Source organism: Nyctibius grandis, chromosome 8 (genome assembly GCF_013368605.1).
Source record: "Nyctibius grandis isolate bNycGra1 chromosome 8, bNycGra1.pri, whole genome shotgun sequence".
Lineage (NCBI taxonomy): Eukaryota > Metazoa > Chordata > Aves > Nyctibiiformes > Nyctibiidae > Nyctibius > Nyctibius grandis.
In genome coordinates, this window is record NC_090665.1 from 26,412,843 (window position 1) to 26,429,943 (window position 17,101).

Here is a 17,101-nt window from a genome sequence, read left to right on the forward strand (position 1 = left end):
TATTCATAAATGATTAAAAAATAAATTTGTTCTTGGTGTCAAAAAATGTTGATGTATGTATAAACCTTCTATGGGCTAAGAATCTTTTGAGCATAGTGTAGAAAAAATGGGATATATGAAAAAACTATCTCATTACTAAGAATATTTTTCAGAGTGTGATCTTTCTATAAGATAAATTTAATTATGGTGGTGGCTGGGGGAAATGAGAAAACCAGCTTTGCTTAGTAAATTGTGGGAATGAAAGGAGTGCAATGTGCCTACATGAAAACATGTTTATTCATATCCTTTATTTGTATTTTTGCTGTGCAGAAACGAACGAATGGAATTAGAAGAAACTCTAGACACGTGGACCCAGGTTTGTCATGACTTTTTAATAGTTAAACATTAAATAAAAAGAATGAGAAAGCTATAACTCACTTTATCAAGTTGCATTATGAATACTATTGTAATGCATGCAATGTTGAGAACTTGATTGCTAAAGTCACGAAGGTCTAAAGCGATTGCTCTGTTTGTGATTTCAAAGATAAGGTCAGCTGACTGAACTTTTTTTTCTTTGTGTTTTTTTTAAGCAGGGCTTCAGTTCTACCTTAGCAACAAAATGCCTCTGGGCTTTCAGTTAACATGACCCACCCTACTGTACTCTGCAGTTTAAAAGAAATAACTTAGTGATGAAAAGCAGACAGTTGCTTATAAAGCTTGGGTTCTGATCTGAAAAGTTGTGGGTATTCTCAACTCTCTTAACTGTAGTGGTGCTCAGTGCTTAGCTGTATTGAACATGAGTTGCTTTTCTGAAAGTCATAAACCAATTGCAGTTTTATGTAGAATTTCAAAGTGATTTTATTCTTCCTGTTAGTTTGTAATAGATACTTTTGTGGAACCATGGCAGCGGCAGCCCTTAAGAAAATCAAATGCTTGCTTACAGACTATGTACTCAAGTGGGTGAACATTTTCTCTGGAGACCCATTATGTGTCTGTATAAAATACTCAATGGTTTTCAGTGTAACTGTGTGATATTTTTAGTGTCATTTTTTTACAGTAATTACATTTCTGTCCTTTAGGTTTCTTGTATAGTTTAATTACTAGAGATTTGTTATGCAGATATTATTTGGAATAAAATAAGCCATGAATTATTAAATATTTCTAGATGTGGACACCTGAGAATACTTGGAGTCAAACATTAAACAGGATGGCAACTCTGTACACCACATTACAGCCTGGCAGAGCTAAGCACTTTTCAAAAAGTAGGAATGCTGGTTGTGCTACTAGCATTGCAGCTGCCTTGGCTCTGAAAGTCGAAATGTTGTAACTAGCTGAAGCAGACCACACCTTTCTTAGGTACCTTTGACATGTTTTGGAACACGTATTGTCACTTTGTTCCCTCTAGCAAAAAAATATTACTTCATGATACTCCTAAATTGTTCTGTGTATTGTTGACTAAAGTAATTAAAGAAAAAAGAAAAAAATGAGCACCCTGTAACTCTGGAAATTAATACAGTCAGAGGGAGAAACCTCAAGAATATCAAATAAATAATGCAGAAGAGGATGAGAATACTTCTTCCAAGTGAGACTGTTTGAGATCTTGGCATTCAGTGGTATATGTTGCAGTGATGCGTAATGTGTGCTTGCAAGAATAGTCCTTATAGGTTCATATCTTTAAACATAGTTGTCTCATGTGGACTCCTAAAAGGTTAAGTAATTTAGCTTTGAGAACCTTTTGAGTATACTGGTGGTTTTACTTGCTGTTGAAGTCTGATAGAAGTATTTACATGATCTTTATGTACAAGGATACTTTAGAATTAGGTTTTATTGAAGACTAAGTACCGTTCAAATCACCAGAGTAATTGAATTAAATAGATGTTTAAAAGCTGTATGAAACCAATGCCTAAAATATGGTTCTGCCTGCCCCCTCCCCTCCATTTACCTATACAGAACAGTTCTTTGAGTTGTTGGGGTAGTCTTATTGAGTAAAGTTTTTGGTCCTCATTATGTTTTTGAAAGCCAGTAGAAATGCAGAACACCTGCATTATGTTTAGGTCCCTTTATCAGAGATATTGCTGCAGAAGACTGTCTTACAGAATTGCTTCTGACATAATTTTTTTTTAAATAAATGGTAATAAAAAAAGATATACTAACGTGCTCCATGCGTATGCTTGGTCAGTTTTCAGATGAAGTGAGCTTTTTTATTTGCATTTTGTCAGCATATGCATTCTGAGTCCTGCTGTAACTTAGTGGAGATAACTTTTAAAAACATGAATGTCTTTGGTAAACTCTTGGCAACTCTTTTGCATATTCTAAGTGATATTACTCATCAGATTGCCCGCTGCCTTGAGAGACAGAAGATGCTGTCCAGAGAGCAGCACTTGTAAGGGATCAGCTATTTTAGGCATACATTACTGCACTGATCCAAAGAGCCTTCCAAGAACACTGGCACATAAATCTCTGGAAATCCTAGCACCATGGTGCTCTTTGTTCTGAGAGGTAGTTAAAGTCAGAGATAGCATTTAAATCTTAATGTACTGTCTTTTTTTTTAAAAAAAAAAAAAGTTTGCTGCCTAAACTAGTTTGTCTTTAGGAGGTTTAATATGCTGCAACTACCTGTGTTGCATGTTATGGTGCTGAAGCATGGGTACTAGTTTAGGAAAGCAGGCATTTGCTGTGAATCAGTAACAGGCACCTGCAGTGTTTAAGTATTGATGGAGTTTGATATCAGCAGTAAATACAATTATTTTGGGCTGTGCAAGTATTTTAGCACAAACTTTTCAACATCGTGTTCTGTCTTGTCTCTTTCTGTTGTCTCTTTGGCTATTTTAGTAAAGAATAATGAATGCGGAAGGCATAGCATAGTCAAGTTGATGCGTTGTGCTTCTCTTTTTATGCTTGTTAGAGACAAATTCAACTTTTACTGATGCAGCTTAGCCCTGAATGAAAAACCATTTAAGTTTGATGAGAAGTATTGCGAGTAGAAGGATGGTCTAAACAAAACAATGTGAGGATACTGGATTAACATATCTCTTTTGTCTTCTGCTGGTAAAGCTCACTGATGGAGGAACCTATCTATCTGAAGTACCCTAAAAGCAATAAGTTGTTCATTGCTCTTTCATTTGCTTTTCTTAGAAATTTGGTTAAAAGTTTTGATAGTGGCAGTTTCCTCCTCAAGATTTGCTTTGTGCTGAATAAGAAGGAAGGGTAGAAGGAAAAGTGATTAATGGATGATGAGGCAGAGAAATTCCTGGGAAATGAAACAGTCATGAGAAAAGGAATGTGTGTAGAAACTGTACAAGTGAAGAACAAACTGGAAAGCAAAAGAAAATATGACTTTGTCTTTTCTTTATGCTGTGCCCTGACTTCAGCCTGCAGTCTGGTTGCAGATAGCTGCCTGAATTGGTCCATCTACTAGGTTTTAGGGGCGACAGGTTTTACATAACCTTTCTTTGGATTAATCAGCAGATAATAAAAGCCATTGAGAAAATAACCTGTAAATGTATCTGCACCTATAAAGCCAGGAAAAAATTGGTCTAGAGTTTGCATTTTACTCTAGAACAACGTGATTCTGCTTAAATGTATGTAAGAAGTGATTAGATTGGTGTCGGTTTTTGCCTAGAAGTGATAATTATGTAACACTTCATGAAAACAGTGTTTAATTTTAAGTATGTGATTTGCACTACTGACTTAAATGACAAATGGACCATTCATGTGTATATTCGTAAGCATAAATTAAAGCTTTGTGTGTTTTCTTGTGAAGGACGATGCAATCTGACCAATGTTTTTAATAGAAATAATTTTGTATGTATTTTAATAAGAGTAAAAAAATTTTCTTTCTCAGCTATTGGAATAATACACTGTATGTTTGCTATCTTTTCATTTTTTTTAATGGTGTAGTCTAAATGTGATAGATTCACAGCTTGGTGTTTTTAAAACTAGTTTTACCCTAAACACTTCTGCTAATATAAACATTGGAACTTTAAAAGTGTGAAAGTAGATTTTGTATCAGAAGGATAAACTTGGTAAAAATAGAACACTAGAAGCCTTATATTCAAGATTCATTGCAGATTAAACTCAAAATCTGATCTGTGAAAGGATGTCACTGAGCATGTTCAGGCTTCTGAAATAGCGGATTTCTTTATAAACAGGGATTAAAGCTTAGAAAACCTTAGTTCTGAACTGAGGGACAGAACCAACAGGTGTTTTCCCTTCAAAGTAAAATATTGATTGGGCTTCTTTTTGGGGGGGACACAATATTAACAAGTAATGTATGCCATGCAATAGCTTGGGCAAAGCTATTTTTCAACCTAGGAGTTCAAAGTTCAAGCAATAATTTTAAAAAGAGGTATTTGTATTTCTGGTTGATCTCTGGTCCATACTTGCTTTATTAAGCAATCTTGTAATATTAATTTTAAACAGATTATAAAGAAATCTGTGTAAAAGTATCTGAAGAGAATAACTGGGTTTATGGCCTGAAGTATAGATGTTAAAAAAAAAAAATCTGTGTTAGGGAAAAGTACAGCATTGGAGATATGTTTATTTAATTAGCTGTAGTGGGAAATGAGCTACTGTGTGCTTCATATTTTCTTGAAATTGGATTGCTGAATCTTTTAACTAGGTTGTGTCATTGTTATATGTGTTTGATTACTAAGCAGTGAAACAATATTCAGATGTTTGTGTATTGTGGTAATGATTGCATCTCGTCTTCATAGCAAAAATTAGGGGATAGTGAAATATTGGCAGTTTAAATTTCCTTTTCAGTTAAGAATGAAGTATATTAGACTGTGAGATATTTTGACAAATTCTGACACAGTGTGCTCTGTGATGTGCAAGTCTAACTCTGATTTCCATTTCAGTGCCACTCCAACTGTATGCCCAGCCAAAAGCAAAATCTGGCCCAAATTCAAATGCTGGGATATCCCAACCTGCAGATAATTCATTGCCAACCATGTAGTTGTTATAGATAAAACTTCTCTCTTTAAGTGAGAATTTGAAGCATGTCTCTAATTTTCTTGTCTTATGAACTATCTGGGTAAGTTCTTGGTAGTCCTGATTGACTGTTGTCTTTGTTGTTCAGCCCAGTATATAGAATATCCAATTTTTTGGATAAGAAAAGATAACCTCCTGCAACAAGGAGCCCAGTGCTGAAAAACTGGCATTCAGGAATTTATTTCTCCATTTCAGCAATGGGGGCAGCTACCGGTCGTTCTGGCTGGATCTCTGGTGGTCCATTACTAAGTGGCTGTCAATATCCTTGTCGAGAACAAGAATTTATCTTGATTTCAAGCCACAGAAAAAGGTCTACCAAAAATGAAAAGCTGGTATTAAACAAGCCCCCCCCGTATTTAGTTTTCTCATGAGAAGTGAGGAGCCAACTGATGTCACTAATAGTATCTCCTTATTGTGACTATCTTCATCAAGATAGATTAGACCAAAGTAGCATTTTTTCCTTTAGTAAAGGAGTTTCTATGTATAGAATCAAGAAATACACCGATAAGTGTCTTTCTGAGACATTCGGTGGTGTTACTTAATAATTTTTCCTGCCAATAAAATATAGGAGTGAATAGCAATCCCATTTTAATAGTTCTTGTCTTTCCTTTCAGACTGAGTAGAGCAAACCATTACAGGCCATTTGTTTCTACATCTTCCCTCAGGTCCTTGCTCAGAGTCCCACAGGCTTATTTCTTTCTCTGTTAAATATCTATGAAAAGCTTCTGGGGGAGTTGATATGGCAGCATGGACTGAAGTGCTAGAGTATGCATAAGATAGTCTTTTCAGCTTTAGGTACTGTTTACATTGAATATAAGCATGGGTTTTAATGGCTGGTCAAAATGAATGTGCACATGAAGGAGCAGCTGACTGTAAATTAAATCAGGGAAAGCCTGAAGGAAGGGGACATTGGAGGAAAGAGAAATGTTTCACAAAACTTCCTCTAGTGAAGCGTTTGTTATTTGACAAGTTCAAGGTCTTTCCCACTGCTTACTGGTATGGGGTAACTTAATAAGATTCATGGTAGTAAAACATCCATTGCATTCTGTAACTGACCAGGAGACTTGCTGCATGCAGACTAACCAGAATGACTGGCTCGTTTATGTCCTTTTGATTTAGTTTTTGCCATTTCCTATTATAGATAAAAATGCAGCCCATGGCTTAAAAAATGCAGCCTATATGGCTTTAAAAAAAAAAAGAGAGAGAGAAATTACTATTTTAGAGACTTGAAGGAACTCCAACACCTACTTCTCTTGGAAGTAAAGTGTGTCTAATTAAAGTAACAATTGTAATAAAGTACCTATAGTTTTGTGTGTTTTCCCTAGAGATAATTTTGTAATGTTTGTGGAGCATTAGATTTGTGAAGTAGATAAAGACTTACACAGTAATGTATTAAGCTACAGAACTGAAAATGAGCTTTGATTATACATCTGTACAACATGTATGCTTAACTTTTTTGGGGTTTATTGCATTATAGATGCTTTTTCCTTCTCTACACAGCATCTAAACACTTTGTGCAAGGTGCACATAAAGTATACAGTGCATGTCTGTAGGAATCTGTGTGCAACAGGTGAATTGCAGGTAAGAACTGGTTTAACAGGGCAGCTGGGAGCACGCTTGCCGCAGAAGGAAGACTCCTTAGCAGGACAGAGGCAATACCGCTTGCTGATATGCTGTATCATTCTGAATGTTTTGGAGTCCTTCAAGGACTTGGATTGCAACTGTAACCCAACCAGCTCTTAGTATTGATAGACGTGTTTTGACGTGGTTTACATCATGTGGTTGGAACAGTGCTGGGGTTTGAGACCAGAGTCAATGAATTTCTTTGTGGTCACCACATTCTTAGGAGCAGTTAATGGGACAGCGTCCTCCAGGTGGACCTCAGCAACAGTGAAATCAGAGATACACTGAACTGTGTGACCTAATTTGTGAGACCAAATTAATTTATCTTGCATATCTATTAAAATACTTATTACATTCAGGTTTTCTTTTTTTTTACTACAGTACTAATACTGTGTGCTGAGCTATTGTTGCTTCCCAAAATAATGAATTCATCTTTGTTGTGATACAAGAAAGAACGTGTCTAATGTTTTGCACCAAGAAATTTTCCACTAATGCATTTCTGGAAGGCAAAGCAGAGTTTTGTCTTCCAATGAAGCATTTCAAATGCAGTTTAATGATTTTTATTTGGGTTGTTATATTTTAAATTAAAATTATTTTTACATTCCTGTTAGGGAGAGGTATTTTGAAAGGTGCCTGTCCCTTTGGCATCTCAGCAGTGAGCTAACATTGAGAAGAACATAGCCTTTAGCCTTTTCTTTTAATTAAACATCAGAAGACCCAGATGCCAAAGGGTGAAATACATTTATTTTGTCAAACTCTTTCATCCTTGTCTGGTTGGATTGCAAGATTAGTTTGTAGTTGAGTAATTTAGGCTCTTTTGTCTTATTGGATGTATTTTTGGGACTGTCTATATCTTGAGCAACTAATATTTTACTTTTCTCTTAGAGAAATAATGGTGTTTAATACATGCCCAGCATGTATTAGTATAATTTTTAAGGTGAGGTAGGTTAAAAGTCCTATGGTATCTTTCTCTTTTTCTGCATAAAAACACTTTCAGTGTGGACTGTTCTAAGCAAAATGTCACTGGTTACAGATAACTACAAGGGAGTTGGCAGGCAGAAAAAGAGGAAAAGATTAAGGTAAAAGTGGACAACATGAACATACAAGTATGATCAATAAGAAAAAAGATATACTGTTTTGCAGTTTGCACACACACACACACACAAAATAGTAAGGCACTATTTAAAAAAAGGAAAAAAAAAAGAAAAAGGCATGTGCAGAAATCATACGGTGCAAAGTTGCCTTTAGTTACCATGGCAAGTAGAAGGGAATTGCGTAGTATTTTGCTAAAGTCGATTGGGACTTACAAATCTCTTGTTCATTTTCGAGAAGAGTATTGCATTTACCCATCTATTTTCATATCAGATTTTAATCTTCAGGGTACTGTCGTTCTCAGAAGGCAAACCAAAGATAATAAGGCAATGAATGATTAAAAATAGTAAAAAGTTACTGAATTTTAACAGTACTCTAAAGCATATGGTTTCTTTTTTTTGTGGTTCACTCATTTAACTAAATCAGTATTTGATCACTACTTCAAAGTAATTCTCACACAAAGAATTTGGGAAACATTGTAAAACTGAAAGCAGCTATCCCATGGGAGAAAAAAGACTGCTGAAAATTCACAGAAGAGAAACTCCCAGAACTGCCTCTGCCTTCTGTCTGAGGAAGGTTTTACAGCTTGGTAGAAGGGGCCAGAGGCAAGAGCCTGAGAAACTGATGCTGCTTTTCAGGAGAGTTTTTAATCTGCTCACCTCTTTGAGCTTCCCAGAGAAGAGAACAATGAGGCTGAGTTAGGTTGCAGGCCAAGCTAGTCCAGGATCCCTTCTTCGACAGTAGCCAATTAAATGGGTGCTTAAGGATAGCATATGGGGTAAGATGTTGTAGTACTTTCCCCAGTACCTTGTGGTTTTGTTTCTTAGCTCTTAATTTTTCCTCTACATACTTTCATTACCACTTTTTGAACCAATCTAAAATCTTGGCATTCACATCATCCTTTAACTGTTACTTTCATAATTAGTTGTGTGAAAGTACTTCTTTTTGTTTTAAACCTGCTGCCTATTGCTTTGATGCCTCCTATTTTTTCAATCAAGAAAGTGAATAATAAATGAAGATATAATGAATACTTTGTTCACTGTCTCTATGCCACTCATGAGTTGTCTCGGTCACATTCCCTCCAGTCATCTCTCTTCTAGCGTGAAGAGCCATTATCTGCTCAATTCTGATACAGAAGCTTTTCTGTATGTCTGACCATGCTGTTTGCTTGTCTGCATACTTGTAGGTGCAAGAGTGGTCAGTCTTTCTAGTTCTGTGGTCTGCTCCAAGAAATTTCTTAGCATTGGTACACAGCAGAATTAGATTGTGATCTTAAAGAAATTATTTTAGAGAATACTTAGCAGTTACTCTGAGATCTGTTGTCTATATGATGATAGCTGTTTTAGAGTCTATCATCAGGTATGAATATTCAACCTGTATGTTACTTTGTTAAGTTACATCTTACATGAAGTTACGACCAAATGACCTCCAAAGGTTCCGCCAGCCAAAGTTATAGAAGACATGTTTAGTCTTGCACTTTTCATAACTAACATTTCTTAAGCTTTAGTGTGTGACAGGGAATTAAATAGCAACTTCATTATCTGATACCTTGAAAACATGCCTCAGTTCCTCTAACCTTAGAAGTTATTCTTTAACTGGCCCATTTGGAATAGATGTGGGGACAGGAGAAAGCATGAGACACTGTGTCTTTTAGTTCAGATGATAAAGCAGGATGTTTACTGTTCTTGGATTTTTTTCCTTAATTGGGTTTGACAGCAACAAATCACATGAAATACGATACAACAACAAAAGCTGCATGTGCAGAGCACAGCTTTCCTTCCAGAATAACATCTCACCCCTGGCAATAGCAGTCTTGCAACTAGCAGTGATCATTTGAGTACAGTTTAAATGTGGGTGTTGTGTGTGTGTTTTTTTTTTTTTCTTCTGTAAGACCCTACAGGTTGCCCTATAGTTTTCCCCCTCCTCCTTTTTTTGCTTGATTGTGGGGAGAAGAAATGATAAGAGGAAAGGCTCAAAAGGAAAAGAGTATGAGACTTAATAAGGGAGACTTAAATCTCTGCTCTAATGCATTGTGTGCTGGTTTTGTTATTTGTCTGTTTCTGGTGGTATTGATTTAAATCCTGCAATTGTACATTGCTCTGCACGTGGCTTGGGCATCTGAGAGACATGGAATGATCAGCTAAGCTCAAAGAGCTGATGCTGGGATTTAAGTGTGTAAGGGGTATTCTTTGTCAGGGCAGTATTTTTGGGAGAAACAACTAACTCCGGGTGTTTTACTGGTGCCAGTTTGATCTCTGGTGATTCTTTGATATAACTACAGGCTGTTGCAACAAAGTGTGGTGCTTTTTCCCACCCAGGTGTTCCCTCACTGCCCTTTCTTTTGAGTCTAATGATCATCTGGTCACAAGGCTAAGTCACTTCAATGAGCTAGTGGAAAACTGGTCATGGGAGGTGATGGTGGCGATGGGGAAGTGATTTTCTTTCTGATTGGGTTGCTGAACCAGCTCAGTCTTGAGGCTGTGCAGTTACTGGGGGTGCAACAGAATGCACTCATCCTGGGTTAGATGGAACATCAACCCGTATCCTTTATTGCTTTCAGGTCTAGTTTATGTCATAACAAATTACCCATTGTTTGCTGGAGTATGTAATCCACATTCAGACTGGAAACAGAAAATAGGAGGAGAACCTTCACTATTGGGAAGATGATTATATGAGGGTTTTGTTGTGGGGAGGGAGCGAAACAAAAAGGTTTTAAGATGGAGCCTGGTTATTATGGCAGGACTGACACCTTGACAGGGGACTGGACTTGATTCCCATCTTTATTGCATATGATAATTTACCAATAACCTCTTGATTTTGCAACAAAGGTCAAGTTGATCATGGATGATTTTATTGTATGTTTTCATTTTTATCTTTAAAACAACACCCTTTTACTGCTTATTATTTATTCACGATGTGATCCATCTTCAAGTTAAGGACTTATTTATGTGTAAACATAGAAAATTAAGCTATTTATTTTTTAAACAATTTTAAAAAATTTGTACTAAAAATTGAAAATATTTTTCTCTGATAGAAAGGGAGGGAGTTTGCAGAAACTTTAGTGCATCAGAGTAGTACATAATTTTTAATATGCTAGTCCTGCTAGAACAGAAAGGGTAACTTCTAAATGAAGACAGTGAGACCAGATAATGAGATGTATACATTTTTATACTCAGTGGATACTTAAAATATGGTCTGAATGTCTGTGTATAGGTATGTCAAGTCAATGAGGCTAGGGATACTACAAATTCATTGACATGTGGCAGGAACAGAATAGCTAGCAGAATTACAACCCTGGACTTCAGTAGGGCCAACTTTGGCCTTTTCAAGCAATTGCTAGGGGAAATCCCATGGGACAGGGTACTAGAAGGTAAGGGGGCCCAAGATAGTTGGTTAGCATTCAAGGACTGCTTCTTCCGAGCTCAAGATCAGAGCATCCCAACAGGTAGGAAGTCAAGGAAGGGTACCAGGAGACCTGCATGGTTAAACAGGGAACTGCCGGGCAAACTCAAGTGGAAGAAGAGGGTGTACAGATCATGGAAGGAGGGGCTGGCCACTTGGGAGGAATATAAGTCTGTTGTCAGAGGATGTAGGGAGGCAACTAGGAAAGCTAAGGCCTCCTTGGAATTAAACCTTGCAAGAGAGGTCAAGGACAACAGAAAGGGCTTCTTCAAATACATTGCAGGTAAAACCAACACTAGAGGCAATGTAGGCCCACTGATGAATGAGGTGGGGGCGCTGGAGACAGAGGATAAAAAGAAAGCGGAGTTACTGAATGCCTTCTTTGCCTCTGTCTATACTGCTGGAGGCTGTCCTGAGGAGCCCCGGACCCCTGAGGCCCCAGAAGAAGTCAGGATAGAGGAGGAATCTGTCTTGGTTGATGAGGGCTGGGTCAGGGACCAATTAAGCAATCTGGACGTCCATAAATCCATGGGCCCTGATGGGATGCACCCGTGGGTGCTGAGGGAGCTGGCGGAAGTCATTGCTAGGCCACTCTCCATCATCTTTGCTAAGTCGTGGGCAACGGGAGAGGTGCCTGAGGACTGGAGGAAAGCGAATGTCACTCCAGTCTTCAAAAAGGGCAAGAAGGAGGACCCGGGTAACTATAGACCAGTCAGCCTCACCTCCATCCCCGGAAAGGTGATGGAACAACTTGTTCTTGGTGCTGTCTCTAGGCACATCAAGGATAGGGGGATCATTAGGGGCACTCAACATGGCTTCACCAAGGGGAAGTCATGCTCAACCAACTTGATAGCCTTTTATGAGGACATAACCCGGTGGATAGATGATGGTAAAGCTGTGGATGTGGTCTATCTCGATTTCAGTAAAGCGTTTGACACTGTCTCCCACAGCATCCTTGCAGCTAAACTGGGGAAGTGTGGTCTGGATGATCGGGTAGTGAGGTGGATTGTGAACTGGCTGAAGGAAAGAAGCCAGAGAGTGCTGGTCAGTGGGACAGAGTCCAGTTGGAGGTCTGTGTCTAGCGGAGTCCCTCAAGGGTCGGTACTGGGACCAGTACTATTCAATATATTCATTAATGACTTGGATGAGGGAATAGAGTGCACTGTCAGCAAGTTCGCTGATGACACAAAACTGGGAGGAGTGGCTGACGCACCGGAAGGCTGCGCAGCCATTCAGAGGGACCTGGACAGGCTGGAGAGTTGGGCGGGGAGAAATTTAATGAAATATAACAAGGGCAAGTGTAGAGTCCTGCATCTGGGCAAGAACAACCCCATGTACCAGTACAAGTTGGGGACAGAGCTGTTGGAGACCAGTGTAGGGGAAAGGGACCTGGGGGTCCTAGTGGACAACAGGATGACCATGAGCCAGCAGTGTGCCCTTGTGGCCAAGAAGGCCAATGGCATCCTGGGGTGTATTAGAAGGGGTGTGGTTAGCAGGTCAAGAGAGGTTCTCCTCCCCCTCTACTCTGCCCTGGTGAGGCTGCATCTGGAATATTGTGTCCAGCTCTGGGCCCCTCAGTTCAAGAAGGACAGGGAACTGCTAGAGAGAGTCCAGCGCAGAGCCACGAAGATGATTAAGGGAGTGGAACATCTCCCTTATGAGGAGAGGCTGAGGGAGCTGGGTCTCTTTAGCTTAGAGAAGAGGAGACTGAGGGGTGACCTCATTAATGTTTATAAATATGTAAAGGGCAAGTGTCATGAGGATGGAGCCGGGCTCTTCTCAGTGACATCCCTTGACAGGACAAGGGGCAATGGGTGCAAGCTGGAACACAGGAGGTTCCACATAAATATGAGGAAGAACTTCTTTACGGTGAGGGTAACTGAACACTGGAACAGGCTGCCCAAAGAGGTTGTGGAGTCTCCTTCTCTGGAGACATTCAAAACCCGCCTGGACGCGTTCCTGTGTGATATGGTCTAGGTAATCCTGCTCCGGCAGGGGATTGGACTAGATGATCTTTCGAGGTCCCTTCCAATCCCTAACATTCTGTGATTCTGACAAGCTGGAGCTATCTGATGCCTTTTGGATTTCCTAGAATTTATTTTTGTAGATTGCCAGTGCTTCAAATGTGCAAAGTATGCAGCATAAAAACAAAATCACATGTATATATTATTTAGGGATAAACAATTTTAACTACATTGCAGTAGCAGTGAAATATGTACTCATCCTTTTGTACTTCTATAACACAGATACTTTGTAATGAAAGCAAGTTTTGTTCCCTTTTCCCAAAGAAGTTGTTCACTGTAACCTATACGAACCAGAACTCAGTAGACATACTTTTTGAAAGCAGGTTTCAGCTAAAGAAACAGTGTCCTTTCATTGCTTAATATAATGCTGTAATTTTTGGCAACGTTCATCTACAGATGCTTCCATGCAAAGAAGGTCTGTATCAGCCTGAAATTTTTTTGCATGTAGGTTAAGAACTGTCACTTAAGAAGCAACAGAGATATCTGCCATAATCAGGGTAGAGGCCACAGAAAAGAAAAATTGCTTGAAGAAGAAGATCACAAGAGTGTGTAACTTAAAAAGCTGAAGAATTATGTAGCCTTATAAAGAGGATGCGTGCAGGCAAGATTATTCTGTCATTTGCTGGAACCTGCCTGCTTTGCCAGGCATCAGCCTCTTCCCCTTCATGTTACATAATAATTTAAGACTCCTCTCTGGCCAGAGAATTTATTTCTTGTAAGTAGCAGAAATGGAGAGTAAGGTCTTTCATCTTAGAGGTAGATGCTATTAGTCAATACTGAGCACAAAAGAAATTGGATGAAAGATAATTTAATTTTCATTTTTGCAATGCTTGATAAGTAAAATCTCAGCGTGTTTTCATCAATGCATTTTTTTAAATTTTGTTTTGAGATTTGTGAAAGATTCTAGGTAGCATAGGTGTGCGTTTTCATGGGTTATATTGTGCACAGTTGCCATCTTGCTGTCCATGATTGTTATCTCAGTGTACAGTATAGTCAGCAGGATGACTAATTCTGTTTGTGCTGAACAGACTTGTTGAAAGGTAGGGCTGCCTCCTGTCATGCCATGCTTTCAAGCACACTGCGGGTGAGATTTGACTATCATATTCTTACTGCAGTATATTTATTCTGTAGAAAGGAACAAGTTTGTTTATACTTAACTGATCAAGTTCTTTTGAAAATTATTCAGTCTGTGGATGCTCAACAACAGAAAAATCCCTAGGTCCTGTACAAGATTCATGACATTTTACAGTTATTAGTCAGTTTCCAAAGTGGGACTCTCATTCTCAAGCCTTTTTCCTCTTACTGCTTGCTGCAGAAACATCCCTGGGCAGGCAGAAGGTAGTATTAAAAATGTAGCTCAAAGTAATTCTGTGGAATAATCGATTTTTTATCTTCCAAGATTTGTTCCTGTTTTTCAGAGCCTTTTGCTGCACATATACTGTCTGGACACACCTTCATAGCTCATCTATAGTATCTGCCCAGTGTAAGTTGTTAGCTCCTCAGGGCAGGTACTTGTTTGAACAAATGCACATTTTAGAATGCCATGCCTGTCTATGGCACAACATTAAAAGATGTGATAATTAACACTGGTTAATTTTCATACCTTGTGCTTTTATAAAAAGCAGCACCTTGTGTACCACACTTTTAAAGTCATATGCTAAAACTCTAGTTTGCTCAATTTTAAAGAAAATAGTGAAGCTTCTTAGTTTTGAGGCAACATTATTTTTAAAATATATATCCCCAATTCACCTACTAGACTACATTGAAATGATGAGTTTTCATTACTTTGTCAAAACAAGTGAAAACTGTATTTTTGAAACCTAATAATAGGTTTCACATAATAAGACACTTAGTGCACAGCCATTTCTAACATTTGTTCAAAGTGCTGAGATTCTTCTCAATCTAGACAATTCCAGAATTCCTTACTCTCATAAAGATAGCTGCCTATGTCACTGCAAGTAAGTGCTAGTTGCCTGAATAACCATTTGGAGTTAAAATAGTACAAAACACAAGAGCTTGTCCTTAACACTTGTTTGGAGAAAGACATGCTATGAAAGGGAAACCAAGGTCTGTCAGTGAAAGAAAAATAGTTTTCACTCTAATTTATCACAAAATGTATGTGGCTATGACCATTATAAAGTCAGTGACCTTCCTAGCTCTCTTCCGCTTTCTTTCGGTCCAGTCCTGGAGAGAGCCCTCTTGTTTGAGAGAGGACAAACTGCAGACATCAAAGCGTTAAATGCCAAGTACCTGATTTTGAGTATAAATAATAGGACATGATGTTCGAATTGCACATGAAATTTCTATTATTTTAAACATCCTTTTTTGCATTTGCAATCCACAGTTATCTATCTAGGGCATGCCCAGGTTTTCTAAATCAATGTGCTAATGTTTCTGTAAAAAAAAAAAAAAAAATTGAAAAAAAATTTGAGAAGTGCAGCTGGAGCTAGTGGTACTTGATCTTTCTATTACTTGGTACTTGACTTTCTGAAAATGGGATCCTTTATTGCTGTAGTTACATATGGATGTACCAAAACAAATGTATGTATTTTAAAAGAAGACTGTTTGCATGATGCCTAGGACAGCTTCTGAAAATGTTTGCTGTGCAAACAGGAATGAGTTGGCATTTGTATGTCAGTAGATTCTTTCTGTATTGTACTTAACTAATTTTCAGGTTGCTTTTGCTCTGTTGTAACGTTTTGTCCCCTGACTTCCCAAAATCTTAATAGTTTCTTTTCGTTCTATTTTGAGAAGCAAAAAAGAAATTTAAACGTGAGGAGTGAATCTGTGAGAGTTGTGAGCAGAACCACCCTTAAGGCATGAAAGACAAATGGTCATTGGTCATCTAAATAACGATAGGTTCATTCCTTTCCCAAAAGGCAGCCCTTATGGCTTTCTCTTCTTAATTTTAAAAACAGGGCTGCTCAGAAGCATTTCTGCAGTGCCTGTTTTTTCTTGCACAGAGGCAAGCTTCCAGATTCCTTGAAATGAATGTCACGATGTGCCAAATGTCCCTGCTTAGGACTTAAATAAGCAAATGGCTTCTGTTGGAGTTATTTTTCTAAATAAAAAAAATAAATTCTGAAACTTCAGTTTGGATTCTGTACTCTCTTAGCTAAATTGCTTCTTTCTGATTAAAATAAATGCTAGCTGTATTTATAGGAGCACTAAGCTGAGCATTAAGTTTGGCCTTGACTTGGAAGACCTGAAAAGTACGCTGCTACTCAGAGGGGACTGTCCATCTCAGTCAGTGTCCATGTTCCTGTGCTGCTAATTTTACTAATGCTGCTAATATTATCACTAAGCATAAAGAGAGAGTTATCCTCAAATATCTTTGCTGAAAAAACATTTGAGCTAAGTCAAATAGTGATGTTCAGAGCAGGGGAAGATGTCTGTTTGTCTATGCATTGTTATTTAAGCAAACAAACTACTGTAAAGTAAAAACTAAAACAAAACCACTCCCAAACTGCCCCCCCTGCCCAAAAAAAAACCCCCTATGTATAAATATTTCAGAAGTCACACAATTTCAAAAATGCAACCATGTAAATTGAATAACATAGCTAGACTTATTTATTTTCCTTGTAATGATCTGCAATGTAGTTCCAAGTTTTGGGTGGATCTTAACTGGAAAATGGAGGTACAGCTACTTATCAGGGGGCTTTTTGGTAATGATCACGTCTGCAAAACCCAAAGAAGCAAAAGGACTTCCTGAGTTGTGTTTTTCTGTTTCTGATAAGTTGTTGATCAGACTGTTAGCAGGCAGATTTTTCCTCCCACACATCCTTATTTTAGTTGATGGCTGACCATTTTTGCGGAGGTCTCTGCCAAGAATACAACTTATATTTGCAGCATTAAACAGAAATGGTGGAAAAATTGAGTCTTTGAATAATTATAGAAGATCTGACAGGTAGTAAAGTACTGGAGGGAACACTGAATGCTGCTTCAAGGTTTTTAAGGAGGTACAGTGGTAGGAACAGTTGAGGGAGGAC

The 17,101-nt window shown here is 38.2% G+C and overlaps 1 protein-coding gene across 1 annotated transcript in view; it reads left to right on the forward strand.

The window, feature by feature from the left end:
- The window catches only part of VAV3 (vav guanine nucleotide exchange factor 3), a 170,336-nt gene that overhangs the window by 114,223 nt on the left and 39,012 nt on the right, over window positions 1–17,101 (forward strand). Inside the window, exon 19 of the mRNA XM_068406000.1 lies at window positions 310–355. Within this exon, the coding sequence (XP_068262101.1) occupies window positions 310–355 (46 nt within the window). The remainder of the gene's footprint in view (window positions 1–309; window positions 356–17,101) is intronic.